At 46.2% G+C, this 14692-nt stretch overlaps 4 protein-coding genes and 1 pseudogene across 4 annotated transcripts; 3 read left to right on the top strand and 2 right to left on the bottom strand.

Moving 5' to 3' along the window:
• Positions 1–1500: 1500 nt before the first annotated feature.
• Positions 1501–2383, bottom strand: LOC147644236 (uncharacterized). Its single transcript, XM_086829484.1, has 2 exons — positions 1939–2383; positions 1501–1844 (listed from the first exon to the last, which is right to left on the bottom strand). The coding sequence occupies exons 1-2, from the start codon at positions 2381–2383 to the stop codon at positions 1501–1503; spliced, it is 789 nt and encodes a 262-aa protein (XP_086685610.1).
• Positions 2384–2725: 342 nt separating this feature from the next.
• LOC147644237 (uncharacterized) lies at positions 2726–6633 on the bottom strand. The gene is made up of 2 exons (XM_086829485.1): positions 5659–6633; positions 2726–3155 (listed from the first exon to the last, which is right to left on the bottom strand). The coding sequence occupies exons 1-2, from the start codon at positions 6631–6633 to the stop codon at positions 3084–3086; spliced, it is 1047 nt and encodes a 348-aa protein (XP_086685611.1). The 3' UTR covers positions 2726–3083.
• A 5180-nt stretch (positions 6634–11813) lies between these two features.
• Positions 11814–12374, top strand: LOC147644238 (uncharacterized). Its single transcript, XM_086829486.1, has one exon. The coding sequence runs from the start codon at positions 11814–11816 to the stop codon at positions 12372–12374; it is 561 nt and encodes a 186-aa protein (XP_086685612.1).
• Positions 12375–12563: 189 nt separating this feature from the next.
• On the top strand, positions 12564–12977 carry LOC147644239 (uncharacterized). The gene has a single exon (XM_086829487.1). It carries the CDS (start codon positions 12564–12566, stop codon positions 12975–12977), a length of 414 nt encoding a protein of 137 aa, XP_086685613.1.
• A 228-nt stretch (positions 12978–13205) lies between these two features.
• On the top strand, positions 13206–13830 carry LOC147644240 (uncharacterized; annotated as a pseudogene).
• The last annotated feature ends 862 nt before the right edge of the window (positions 13831–14692 follow it).

Below are 14692 nucleotides of genomic sequence, written 5' to 3' on the forward strand. Positions count from 1 at the left end.
CATTAAATTTCATATATACATACGTACATACATAGCTATTTTAAATAATTATAAAATTTCGGACTTCATTTTAATGAAATCGGACTACGATATCCTAAAGCTGTCAAAGGAACAATCGAGAGATTTGGTTTCCTATTCCACAGACCGCCACTTAGACCATAACCATGACCAGAAGTCAAACAGTACAAAAAAGTACTATCACAAAAACGGGTGAGCCTTGAACCCCAGAGCACCCGAACGAAATGTCTAGAACTCCAGAGTGCGTTCGGCTGTTTCGAGTTCGATGCATTCGTTCGAAACCGAGCACAACAAGAATTAACTTTTAAGTGACCGATCGACCGTGGAACGAGCAAGGGTGCGTTCCTTTGCGCTGTGCTCTCCCCTGCAGTACTGCGTGTCATCAATACGCCACTGTCATCAACGCGCCGACTGCGACTTATACCGAGGCGACGCTCTGCCGACTGCGACTTCTACCGAGTCGACCCTATGCCGACTGCGACTTCTACAACGACCCTCTGTCCACGGCCCGGCCGTTGAGAAATTTGTTGATGAAACATCTATGAATTGTTGACGAAATATAGATTAAACATTAATGAATTGTTGATGAATCATCAATGAATTGATGATGAATTGTTGATGAATTTGTTCATGAATTATTGATGAATTTTTATTGATGACAGCCTAGGACATGCCCATGTTAAATAAATCAACAGTTCATATGAACTGTCATCGATGAAAAATAAACAGCAGCTCCTTGACTGTTGTTGAAACGTTGATGAATTACTGATGACAGGTACTGCAGGGTCATTTCTGTGTATATGTGTACAAGCGCCCGCACGTTTGTATGCGTGTGCAAATTTCTGCATGCACCCTGCAGTACCTGTCATTATCTCATCGTTCCACGGTCGATCTGTCACTGAAAAGTTTATTATTGTTGTGCTCGGTTTCGAAACAGCCGAACGCACTCTGGGGTTCTAGACATTTCGTTCGGGTGCTCTGGGGTTCCAGGCTCACCCGTTTTTGTGATAGTACTTTTTTGTACTGTTTGACTTCTCTATGTATTTCTTGCTTTGTGATTAAACGTAGCGTGCATGTGCTTGTTTTTTTTAAATGTCTCTGTTTTGAGGAGGGCATTAATTTATGCCACCTATTAAGCGAGTTGATTTAGCGAGGGGTTTGTTTTGTGTTGCCGTAAAATTAGTTATGTTTTAATTTGTGCGTGCTTGTGTGTGGTTTTGGTTACAAAGTAAGTGAGCGAATGTAAGCGAGAGAATAGATAAGCAAAACAGAAGAGCTGCGGCGGAAGAGCTTTCAAGCCGGCTTATGAGTTGGAAAGCTTCTGCGGCAGCTAATCGCTTGTTTACATATAATGATTTTAAACATATTAATATTAAATCTGCTGCTTCTGCTCCCGACATGCTCCCCCCCCTGGATGCGGCACGCTGCCAGATGAGGTGGTTTCCAGGGGTAGAACAGCTATTTTGCCAACAGCCCTTTTTATTAGGTGGCTGTCCGAATGACAGCGACACGGGCCACACCGTCAGCTCCATGGATGATGCTCTCCACTCTGCCAAGGCGCCATTGAAGCGGAAGGATGTTGTCCTCCTTGAGCACCACAATGCTATGCGGTAGGATGTTGGGCCTTGATGCACGCCATTTCCCACGCTCTTGTAAAAGGTAGCTGGTACTCCACTTCCGCCAGATGATTTGCTGAATTTGGCAAACTCGTTGCCAGCGGCTCAGCCGATCGATGCTGAGGTGCGTGTTGGGCTCCTCGATTGTGGCGAAAGAAGACCCAATCAAAAAGTGACCAGGTGTAAGAACATCCAAATCGTTAGGGTTTTCTGAAATTGGACAGAGCGGTCGAGAGTTAAGCATCGCTGAAATTTCATAGACTAAAGTGCGAAGCTCATTGAATGCGAGAATAGTGTTGCCAACGACCCGATGAAAGTGAGATTTTGCAGATTTGACGGCAGCCGAAATGAGGCGAACGAGGGGGAATAAATTGCCATTTGATCCCGATGGAAACGAAGGCCTGGTGAAGATCGCTGTTTTGAGAGTCGGCGAGAAAAAGTTGCCTCAGCTCCAGCAGCTCGTTTTTGGCTCCAACGAAGTTTGTAGCGTTATCGGACCATATTGTGCCAGGCTTGCCCCTTAGGCTTATGAAGCGCTTGAGGGCAGCGATAAATGAAGCCGCAGACAAATCTTCCACCAGCTCCAAATGGCAGGCTTTAGTGGCGAAGCAAACAAATATTGCGATATAGCATTTGACGGGTGGCCGGTTTCTGACTTCAGACTTGGAGTAGAAAGGAGCACAGAAATCGATTCCCACTGTGACAAATGGTCGACTTGGCTGCACGCGGTTGGATGGCAAGGGCGCCATGACGTGCTCAGTTAATTTGGGCTTTAATCGAAAGCAGCGAATGCATTTGTTGATAGTGGCGGCGACTATTTTTCGACCACCAATTGGCCAAAACCTTTGCCGTAAAGCCGCCAATAAGCTCTGCGGGCCTGAGTGAAGAAATTTCAAATGAAAGTGAGCTATGATTGCTGACGTGACTGGATGATCCTTGGGAAGCAAAATTGGGTGTTTTGCATCATAATCCAATAATGAATTCTGCAGCCGATCGCCAACTCGAATAAGTCCCGATTCATCGCAGATTGGATGCAGCGAGTACAGCTTGCTTTTTAAGGAAATCTACCTTTCGTATTGCAGGGTCTTATACTCCTCAGCAAAGTTGATGAGCTGGATTCCCTTGATGAGCAGATGCGTGCCTCCCTTGATGTCGTCTACTGTAAGAGGTCCTCGCCGTCGTGGCTCATCCTTGGCTTTTAGCATTAGGAACCGATGTATGTAGCCAAAGACTCGCTGCAGCTTTCCAAAACAATTTTGAAACTTGCAGCCATACGAAATATCCTGGCTTTGCGTCAGCACCAGCGCGAGGCGGCGGCGTTCAGGCACATCTACTAGAGTAGGCGTAAGAGGCGGCCAGCAAGCTTCGTCTGTCCGCAGGAATGGTGGGCCCTCACGCCACAGCGTCGAATCCAAAAGTTCGAGCGGAGTACATCCTCTGGATAATATGTCAGCCGGGTTGTAGTGGGTCGATATATGATGCCAAGCCATATCCTTGGTCCTTTCTTGAATCTGCGCGATTCTGTTGGAAACGAAAATGTTAAAGTCTGATAGGGCCCGGCGAATCCAAGAGAGCACAATTGTTTAGTCAGACCAACAATGATATGTGCAAGGCTGAGAAATGGCTTTAGCGATGTTGTAGATGAGTTCGGATAGCAATAGAGCTGCGCAGAATTCAAGCTTGGGTATGGTTAGTGTTTTAAGCGGCGAGACTCTAGACTTGGAGCAAAGCAAATGTGATGAGTAGGTACCACCTGTTTCGGAGCGCACATAAATACAGGCACCATATGCCGCCAAGCTTGCATCACAAAATCCATGAATTTCCAAAGATGAGTCAGATTGCATGATGAAGCGAGGAAATTTTAAATGGCTGACTGCCGAGATTTGCGCAGAGTGTTCCAACCATAAGGAATGCAAAGATTGTGGCAAAGTCTCATCCCAGTCGAGCTTATCTTTCCACAGGATTTGCAGGAATATTTTGAGCCTGGTTATAATGGGCGCTATACGACCTAGGGGATCGTAGAATTTGGCTACGGCTGATAAAATAGAGCGCTTGGTAGCTGGCTTGTCTGCTACATTTCCAGAGAATCCAAAAAGCAAATTATCGGAACTTGTATCCCAGTATATGCCAAATGTTTTGGCGACGTCAGTCCCATCATCGAATTTGAGCATTTTCTCGCGATCAGCCTCAAGTTCTCCTTCAAGCGCTGCCGGCTCATTGGAGTACCATTTACGAATTGGAAATAGGCCTTTTGCAAGTAACGATTTAACCTGCTGCCGGATATAAGCGACCTCTTCGATCGAGTCGCCTCCAGAAATAAGGTCGTCAACATAATAGTCCCTACGCACGATCTTGGCTGCCACAGGAAAATCCTTCTCCTCATCATAGGAGAGCTGCTGCATAGCACGAATTGCTAGGAATGCTTAGTACCATAAGTGACGGTGTCTAGGGTGTATATTTTAATTTCTTCGCTTGGACTATCACGCCAGAGGATACATTGGAGCAGATTATCAGGTTCGGTGACACGCACACAGCGATACATTTTGCAGATGTCGCCACATAGTGCCACTTTAAAGGATCTGAACCGAACCAAAGTGTTGAAGATTTTAGGCTGAATGGAGGGACCAGCAAAGAGTAACTCGTTTAAAGAGTATCCAGACGAAGACTTAGCAGAACCATCGAAAACTACCCTGAGTTTGGTAGTCGAGCTGTCCAATTTGTGAACACAGTGGTTGGGCAAATAATAGTGCGGCAAAGCTGACTGCTTGCAAGAGAGCGACATATGGCCTAAATCGATATACTCCTTTATAAAGGCAATATATTGAGCCTTGAGATTAGGATTTCTAGCCAATTTGGATTCCAATGATTTGAATCGCTGCGAAGCACGATGGTATGAATCTCCTAGCATATCGAGACTAGTCTTTGCGGGCAATCGAACTGAATATTGGCCTGACTCAAGCCGAGAATAAGATTGAGCAAGTAAATTCTCGCACAAGGCATCCTCATCAGTTGGAGCAGATGACGATTTACAATAGCTGTCAATTTCCCAAAACCGTTTGACAAGGTCCGGCAACGATTCAGGTTCCAATTGTACATCGTGCCCAACTGACAATGCGGGAAGAGAAGAGTGCTTATGGGCCGGCGAAGATATGCCACCAGATACTACCCAACCCAATCTAGTTTTTTGCAAAGAGGGAAGGTGGTCGGCCAGCCGTATCTGCCCAACGCAAAGCAGGTCGAAGAAGATTCCAGCTCCTATAAGAATGTCAATCCTTTGACTTTTATGAAAGAGCGGATCGGCGAGGAAAAAATTGCTGGGGATGTTCCATTCTGAAGAGTTTAGGTCGAAATGCGGCTGATAATCTGTGATGGTGCTAGTCATTATTGCAGCGAATGATGTTCGGTAACTTTTGTTGTGAGATTGTACAATAATATCTACCGCCTTATCATCCATGAGTGAAGACTCTCCTATACCTGAGATGCATGTATTTGAGCGACGAGTTGACAGTTGCAATTGATGAGCGAGTCGAGAAGTTATGAAATTAATTTGCGATGCAGAGTCGAGCAAGGCTCTGCAGGGCACCATTATGCCGGAACGATTTAGGACATATATGATGTCAGTGGCAAGAAGCACATAATCAGATTGATGATCTACCGAGGCTTTAGGTGGGGGTGAACTTGGCGAAGCAGAAATGAGCGAGGCACTATTTTGAGGAGCAGAAGTGGATGTAGGCTGCGAGGGTGATGAAGCAGGATTTGACTCCAAATGTAGCATTGTATGATGCTTAGAGCGACAATGCCTGCAGTTCCCAGTTTTGCACTGCTGCAGGCGGTGGCCTTTACGCAGGCAAATTAGGCAAAGATGAAGCCTTTTTGCTTCTTTGTAGCGTAATGTGGGACTCAAGGCAATATATTGTGGACATTTCGAAATAAAGTGATCCTTAGAATCACACAAAATACATAATGAGGTGTAGGATGATGCGATGCAAGCGTTTTGGACATTTTTATTGATAGTTTTTCCCACCTGGTTGCTAGGTGTGTGGGTTACCATAGCATTTTCAATGTTTTCCATCATCCGACATCTCTTCTCCAAAAAGGCAGCCATATCCGTCCATTTTAGCAGCTTATTGGTAGGCAATCCCTCTTCCCACTTCTCCTGGGTATGCTGATCCAGTTTGGAGGACACCAGGGATATGAGCATTCCATCCGCAATCTCCTGGGTGGTTGCCATTGTGTTATGGGCTCGCAGATGAGAGTTGATGCCGTCGCTCAATTGCCGCAAACTACTTGCCGACCCTTTCACCACACTAGAAAGCCTGAAAATAGATCTTATGTGCGCCTGAAAATGTAAAAGTTTGTTATCAAACCTAGCAGTCAATAGGTCGACTGCCTTCTCATAATTTGCCTCTGTTGGTTCCAGCGAGCGAATTGTGTCTAGCGCGGGGCCATCTAAACAGGAGCGTAGATGCTGGAATTTTTCCAAATTGGTCAGGTCCTCGTTGTTGCCGATGACTGTACTGTACATAGCATAGAAATCTGGCCATTCCATATAAGCGCCTCCAAACCGTGGCAGCTTAAACTCGGGCAGCCTAGTGGCCCGGACACCAGCCCTGGAGGTTGAAGACTGCTCGATGTTGAAATTTGCGAGTGCAGTCGAATTTATCACTGACACTCGGCGGAGTTTTTCTAGTTCGCGAGATATTTTGGATTTCACCGCACAATAAATGTTTAGAAAATTTGCACGCACATCACTAGCCAGCTCTAGTAGATTGAGCCTTTCGACAGCTGTTTGAGATTTATCAAATTTATCTTGCATTTGTTCAATAAGCTCAAGCCTGACTTGAAGGTCGGCCTCATCAAAATGTTCCACCTCTTCTGAACAGAAAAAGTCATTTAAAGCCACTAGCTGTCGAAAAATCGAGTCCGCTTTGGCTTTATAAAAGTCCAAGTCACTATTGGCCCCGGATGGGCATGCAGTAACCGAATCATTCTCTGTCATTTTATTTTTCAAAAAGAGTATTCAAATGTCACTTTGGGTTTGCGGCCGATGCAGCTGTACCAAACGCAGAGAATAGAGAACGAAAGAATAGCGGAGCCAAGCTTGGCGTTCACTGACCGCGAGCCAACGGTTCTATCGGACCACCAAAACCAACAGCACAAACACAATTTGCACGAAAAGTATATAAAAGGGCTGCAACTATATGCTAGTGCACAAATATATAAAGATATGCTATGTACTCGAATGTACCGATAGAGTTCAATAGCGATGCAACGATATGCAATTGTGTTGTGTGAGCATACGAACTATATATAAGCACTTTTCACCTTTTATTTTAACGAAAACGATTTTTTACGCTATCACGTCGGGGTCACCAAATGTTTTGAGGAGGGCATTAATTTATGCCACCTATTAAGCGAGTTGATTTAGCGAGGGGTTTGTTTTGTGTTGCCGTAAAATTAGTTATGTTTTAATTTGTGCGTGCTTGTGTGTGATTTTGGTTACAAAGTAAGTGAGCGAATGTAAGCGAGAGAATAGATAAGTAAAACAGAAGAGCTGCGGCGGAAGAGCTTTCAAGCCGGCTTATGAGTTGGAAAGCTTCTGCCGCAGCTGATCGCTTGTTTACATATAATGATTTTAAACATGTTGATATTAAATCTGCTGCTTCTGCTTCCGACAGTCTCTTTCAATCATAATTCCTGCCATAAAAATGAAATTAGTTAATTTTTTAATAGTTGGTAAAAATAAGGACATTCCAGAAGAAAATGGGCCGTATTCATCTTATTTAAAAAATGTTTTCGATGCATTTCAACGTTTTCTTCAAGGACAAGCCATTAAATGATATCTCATAGATATCTGAGACTTCAGAATAAAATATTCGCCATTCCTCGCTTTTTGCTGTCTAAAGATAATAGATGTTCCCTGTGCCATTTTACTTATTTTTCCGTATCTTCTCATTTTAATGTAATCAACTGAAGTAATTATTAATATATTTCAGAGTTCGCAAATAACTGTTGACCGTTTTTCTCTGCTCATAAATAATAGTTTAAAAAAAAATAAAAAAAACACGCTTTTATAAATAAATAAAAAGAAGAAAATAATATATAATTACAAACAAAATTATTAAATTCAGAGCAATAGAATTTAAAGCGTGGGGTGCATCTATAATCAATGTTACAATTATTCTAAGGGCAACTTTCTGTAAGGCAAGAATCCTAATCAGGATAATGAAAGTTTTTTTTCATCAAATTATTGCATTGTAATCGGTCCTTGAGAACTATGCAAAGTTTCAAGTGTATTAGATATTTGGAAACCCTTGAAAATAGTGTTCACAGATTCCGTTACATACATATGTACATTAGACTCCTGCATGAATGCACACAAAACGGCATGTCCGTCAAATTAGCGTCGATGAGTTAGCGTCGAAATGGAACACGGAGGGGATCTTTAATTTTTAATTTATTGATTGGAATAAAATAAAGTTTTTAAATGCTAAAAAATGAATTTACTATTATTTTATACTGGGTTTGGAAGTATTTAACATTTGGATATATTAAAAAAAAACATGTGCAAAATCGTGTTTTCCCGGATTTCTTAATATCTCGGCTAATCGAACGCGTTCAGCAATACAGGATACGCCAAAATAAAGGACATTTATTGTAGTTTTACCGTACCAAGTTTCAATTTTTTCAATCCGTCAGTTTTTGAGCAAATTGCATTACAGTGATCTAACCTCGGGGTCGGCTTCATACAAAATAGGGCATCAAAAATAGTAAGGCATATAACTTCGATTTACGAACGCGGGCGCATATGCACGGTATATAGGCTTACTAGGGGAAGATTAAGGAATATTTGGTGAAAATTTCAATTGTTTTTAACCGTCAGATTTCGAGAAAATCGAATAACAGTGGGTGGTGTATTTGGGCTGATATCCAAGGCGCGAACTATGAAAATGGAACCAGATGGGAACCAGCAGAGAACCACGCGCTGAACCAGACCATGGAACCATGTTAAGAAAAATAATAATTTAAATGAAAATAGCAATTTGTTGAATAAAATATTAAGAAAAGTGACTGTCGCGGAACGGATAAGCTAACCCGCTAGAATATCGATAGTCAGTCAAGTTTGAATTACGCGCCGCTAAGGCGAAACTTCGTTAAGTATGTATTCGGTATTTGAACTATGTTTGTAACTGGCCACACTGTTTATGGCCGGAAAGCTATGTTAAGTTCGGCGCCACGGTTATTCCGATCGACGATCCCAGCAGAGAAGGGAGGAGATACTGCGGTATGTTAAAAGGAAATAGGTTGAGGTTAATTCTAAGTTTGTACTTCCTCAACAGAATAAAACACCACACACTTTCGAGAAAGCTCATTAGCACACTTCAAGTCCGAGTGTTGGATACGCTACAAAATCTGGTATTTCTTGTTTCGGTGGAGCACAGGCGTTAGATGGCAACTCCCGGGATTTCGATCGGCGTCATTTCTTTTATTCGCATTCTTTTATTCGCTTTCTTTTATTCGCATTCTTTGAGTTCGCATCTTAATTTGCATTAGAGTCGGAAATCTAACGGCATTTGGAAAACACGTACGGAGTTAAACGCGTGATATGCCGACGACACATTCGCCCAGACGGAGCCCCATACTTAATCAACCTGAGGTTACCGCAGCTACGACCACATCTGCAGCATCCGGACTCCAGAGGAAGGAATCGGGGTAAAACGCACCACTGGACCTGCCCAGGCGGAAGCGCTGGGACAGGATGTGGACCCCACGACTTCACAGATTGCGAAGCTTATGGCAAGGATCGCAAATCTAGAGAAGGAGCTCCAACAGGCAAGGGCAAATGAAGGACTTGCGGCCAACGGGACCACTAGCAGTGACGCCATCTTATGATGAACAGTTGCCGGCACAATTGAGTGCAAATCTGCCGCCACAATTGAGTGGAAGTTTGCCGCCATATTGGAGTGGTAATGCGGCAATAGGGCAACGAGTCACACGGACAGACTGTACAACTGTAAGCTACTTGCCGCCATGTTGCGTCACGGCCACGGTGCAGCCAGAACGAGGTTATGTTCACGCACCACGGGAGCCACAACGCAGATTCGCTGTACCCACTCCACGCCACGCAGATTGCCTGATCCTTCCAGAGTTCGAAGGTCAGCCAGAGGAATGGCCAATATTCCAGTGCGCGTTCTTGGAGACGACGGCGGCGTACAGCATTGGAAAATAGCCAAAGGCTAGTGAAGGCATTGAAGGGTGAAGCGAGGACGGCAGTCAAATCACTGCTTATTCATTCTAACAACGTACAGGCCGTAATGGAACAGCTTCGCTTCCGATACGGGCATCCGGAGCATTTGATCCGGAGCCAACTGGAGAGCGTGCGGGAGCTACAGCCAATTCAGGAGCACAACATAGGCATTTTGTATCGTTCGCCACGAGGGTGAGCAATCTTGCAGCGTTTCTGCAGTCAACCGACAGAGGCGACCAGCATATAGGAAATCCCACTCGGATGAAGGAGCTGATCGCCAAATTGCCCCTAAGTAGGAGGTTGGACTGGGCCAGGTACGCGGTCGCGATGGAACCATATCCGACGATAGTGCACCTAAGTGAATGGCTAAACGAGCTCGCTAAGCTGGTATACACCATTACGGACGTGAGCAGTAAAACCCCAAAGCGAAGGGTGTTACATGCAAACACGAATCTGGAGCTTCCGATGCATGGTGAGCATTAGGAAGACATGGAACAGAAGGGGTATAATGACCACCCCAGAGGTTGCCTCATGTGTGAAGGGCAACACGCCATCAAGGATTGCAAGGAATTCAACAACACCCCTGTCAGGACGCGATTGGAGTTCGCCAAGAAGCGGCGGATCTATTTCGCGTGCCTTGAAACCGGGCACATGGTACGGTTCTGCAAGAGGAGCCGTAAATGCAACGTCTACGGATGCCAGAGAAAGCATCACTACTTGCTGCATGACGAAGCCGATAGCCCCAGACGGCCACAACAGTCAGATAGTGGACACAGGAGGGAGCTACGGAGCAACCACAGGCGGGAGCCACACGAGGTCATCAGCCAACTCAAGCTGATACCGCAGTCAGCGGATCCAAGAGTGAGTAACATTTCCATGGCCCAAGCAACAAGCCTGAGAAGCGCTGGGCGCATTGAAAATGAGAATCAAACCCGCCAGGAGACGCTGCATCGAAACCTTAGTTGTGTCGATTCGGATGGAGGCCACCTGCTGTTCCGAGTTCTGCCCCTGACGCTGTACGGGGAGAAGCAACAGGTGGGACACGTACGCACTGCTCGACGAGGGATCGTCTGTGACGCTCATAGACGACGAGCTCGTCCGAAGCCTACACCTAAAGGGTGAGAGTCGACAACTAAACGTGCAGTGGTTTGGCGGTAAGTCCGCCAGAGAGCCTACGAGAAGGGTTAGCCTGCAGATCAGTGGAGCGGGCAAACCGAAGCGGCACGGTTTAAGGAACGTGTACGCAGTAAGCAACCTGAGTCTTCCGATGCAGAGTTTACGTCGGGAAGATATCAAGACGGCAGAGCGAGCGTACGCCTACCAGTGAAGCCGTACAACAATGCAGCGCCAAGGATCCTTATTGGACTGGATCACGCGCACCTAGGAATTCCCCTGCAGACCAGAAGCTTCGGCGCAGGAGGACCATACGCAGCAGCTACCAAATTAGGATGGGTAGTATATGGACCAGTGAGACGCCAAGCGAGTCCACTGACGGAGAGATCGTGCCTACTAGCCGTTACCCAGGATGACGCTCTGGAGAAGATGATCAGCGATTATTTCGAAATAGAGAACTTCGGAGTGAAGCCAGCACCACCGGTCGCAGCCAGCGACGATGAACGGGCTCTGGGCATCTTGGAGAGGACGACTAAACGGATAGGTCAACGATACCAGACTGGGCTGCTATGGAAGGATGACGAGACGAGACTGCCAGACAGTTACAACATGGCACTACGGCGACTCGTCAACATCGAACGGAAAATGAAGCGCGATGCGAACTTCGCGCAGGCCTACAATGCGATCATGGATGACTACGTCAAGAAGGGATACGCACGACGACTAGAGCAGCAGGAGGTCACTTTTGGTAACCGTGAGAACACGGAGCACGGAACACGGAACACGGAGATGACCGCAAAGACTTGGAGATCTACGAGATGACAGTGATGACGTTTGGAGCAGCTTGTTCGCCATGCTCAGCGCAGCACGTGAAGACTGTAAATGCTTCAAGGCACGTGCACACTGATCCCTGGGCGGTCCTGGCTATTAATGAGTACCACTACGTGGACGATTACGTAGATAGCTTCGCAGATGAGGATGAAGCTATAGCCGTCTCAAAACGAGTAAGAGAGATACACGCAAGTGCCGGTTTTGATTTGTGTCGGTTTTCTTCCAGCTCGGCGAAATTGGTCAGAGCCTTAAATCCGTTAGGCACCAACGAAAACGTCGAGTGGACCGAATCCGAGCAGAAGGTATTGGGCATGTATTGGCACCCGGCTACAGATGACTTCAGATTCAGCGTCAAGTACCATCGGGTTCCAAGCAGCGTGATGACGGGGGAACGTGTCCCTATCAAGAGGGAGTTCCTCAGCTTGGTGATGTTCACGTTTGATCCGATTGGGTTCTTGAGGTGCTACATGGTAACCGCCAAGCTACTTATGCGAGAGATTTGGCGAAAACATGGGTCACATGGGACGAGCCATTACCAGACGAGCTAGCCACGGCATTTGAGAGCTGGCGGCAACAGATGAGCTATGTGAAGAAGTTCCGATGTCCACGCTACTATTTTGGTACTGGAGGAGTACGAGCACTCCAGCTGCACGTCTTCGTGGACTCCAGCCAGTCGGCACGACGACGTGCGGGTGCATTTCGTATGTGCCAAAACGAAAAGTGCTCCGATGAGGACAATGTCAGTCCCGAGATTGGAACTACAGGCAGCCGTGCTGGGAATACGTCTGATGAACACTGTGAAACAGGAACACAGTGTAGAGATAAGCAGATACGTACTCTGGACGGATTCTAAGACAGTGCTGCACTGGATAAGCAGCACCCACCGGCGGTATAAACAGTTTGTTGGAAACCGGGTGGCAGAAATCCTGGAGTCGACGGAAGTATCCCAATGGAGATGGGTACCAATTGCCGAGAACGTAGCAGATGACGCAACCAGGCCGCAACGCCATGTGGACCTCAGTCAAGGATCACGATGGATACGCGGGCCGACGTTCCTGCGGGAACCAGAAGAGAATTGGCCAGAGAGCTCCTCTAATGGTAGTGGCTGCACGAGAGCCACCAGAGGTTCTCAAACTACAACCGGCTGGTAAGGACCACGGCCTGGGTCCTTAGATTCGTCCGACGATGCCGGTGCCAGTATAGCGACCGTGAGAAGTATGGACTCACGGCAAACGAATGCGCCAACGCGGAGCGGATATTTGATCCGGCAGTCGCAAAGTGAAGCGTTCTCCGGAGAAGAGAGGGACAAAGCTAGAAGGATCTCGAAAGAAGGCAGCCAACTGCGAGGGCTGTCCCCGTATTTTGACGACGAGGGAGTCATGCGTGTAAGGGGAAGGATCGACGCCGCCGCTTGTGTGCCATACAGCGCCCTGCGCCCCATTATACTGTCCCACAGACACACGCTGACGGTGACGGTAGTACACCACTACCACCAAAAGATGGGCCATCAGAACCACGATGCGACCATAGGCGAGATACGAAAGAAGTTCTGGATAACGAACTTACGGAGGCTGCTACGGAAAGTGGCGGCTGACTGCCAGATTTGCAAGCTACGGAGGGCACAGCCGATGCAGCCAATAATGGGTCCCTTGCCAGAGGACCGACTGGAAGCCAACGGATGGCCATTTAAGCACACGGGCTTGGATTATTTTGGACCGTTGCACGTGACGATTGGAGATGGCCCATGATTTATCTACAGATTTCTGTATCATCGCTATGAGGAACTTCATGAGCCGGCGAGGACCGGTGGTCAAGATGAGGAGCGATAGTGGGAAAAACTTCGTTGGAGCCAATCGAGAGGCCAGAAGATTCAACGAGGTTTTCGAGCCAGAGAAGAGTCAGGGCGAGCTGTCGTCCAAAGGAATCGAGTGGATATTCAACTGTCGTGGAGGAGGTGTTCACTGGAGTAGATGGAGTGACCAGGCGAGCGGCGGTACGGACTGACGATCGAGCCAGGATGATTCGTCCCGCTTCGAAGCTAGCTGTTCTGGATGTGGTGAATGCGGCTGCTTCACGGGGGCGGGGATGTCGCAGAACGGATAAGCTTACCCGCTAGAATATCGATAGTCAGTCAAGCTTGAATTACGCGCCGCTAAGGCGAATCTTCGTTAAGTATGTATTCGGTATTTGAACTATGTTTGTAACTGGCCACACTGTTTATGGCCGGAAAGCTATGTTAAGTTCGGCGCCACGGTTATTCCGATCGGCGATCCCAGCAGAGAAGGGAGGAGATACTGCGGTATGTAAAAAGGAAATTGGTTGAGGTTAATTCTAAGTTTGTACTTCCTCAACAGAATAAAACACCACACACTTTCGAGTAAGCTCCTTACCACACTTCAAGTCCGAGTGTTGGATACGCTACAAGATCTGGTATTTCTTGTTTCGGTGGAGCACAGGTGTTAGATGGCAACTCCCGGGATTCGGATCGGCGTCAATGACTTCCCAATAAATAGAAAAGCTATTCATAACAATTGAGTGTGATTTTCATCTAAATCAGGGAAAATTATCTATTTTGTTATTTTTAGATTATTTTAGTATATACCATATTTCTATTAACCATTTAAGAATTGGATGAAATATGCATGCCACATGAATGGAATTGACATTCCAAGCATTTTGGTAGTTGTTTTATCAAAATCCGTCCAGCCGTTCAAGAGAAAACATCACTTTTAATTTATTTCCATGAATTTCCCTTCGAAGAATAAATATATCTGGCAGCACTGTCTGCCTAAAATTGAGTCAATTTGATTTTAACTTTAATAAAAAAAAACGTATGCAAAATAATGATAGTACTATTAACGGGATC

Source organism: Drosophila serrata, unplaced genomic scaffold (assembly GCF_035046125.1).
Source record: "Drosophila serrata isolate PLE 108 unplaced genomic scaffold, ASM3504612v1 contig_208, whole genome shotgun sequence".
In the NCBI taxonomy this organism is placed as follows: domain Eukaryota; kingdom Metazoa; phylum Arthropoda; class Insecta; order Diptera; family Drosophilidae; genus Drosophila; species Drosophila serrata.

Bases quoted from the DNA above. Each gene is read 5' to 3' on its own strand.
- LOC147644236 (XM_086829484.1), bottom strand. From the start codon at position 2,383: ATGGCGCCCTTGCCATCCAACCGCGTGCAGCCAAGTCGACCATTTGTC. The intron at 1,845-1,938 runs GTTGGCAACACT...GTCCAATTTCAG, and splicing joins AATCTCACTTTCATCGGGTC to AAAACCCTAACGATTTGGAT.
- LOC147644237 (XM_086829485.1), bottom strand. From the start codon at position 6,633: ATGACAGAGAATGATTCGGTTACTGCATGCCCATCCGGGGCCAATAGT. The intron at 3,156-5,658 runs GTGGGAAAAACT...CGTTTCCAACAG, and splicing joins CCCACACACCTAGCAACCAG to AATCGCGCAGATTCAAGAAA.
- LOC147644238 (XM_086829486.1), top strand. From the start codon at position 11,814: ATGACAGTGATGACGTTTGGAGCAGCTTGTTCGCCATGCTCAGCGCAG.
- LOC147644239 (XM_086829487.1), top strand. From the start codon at position 12,564: ATGTCAGTCCCGAGATTGGAACTACAGGCAGCCGTGCTGGGAATACGT.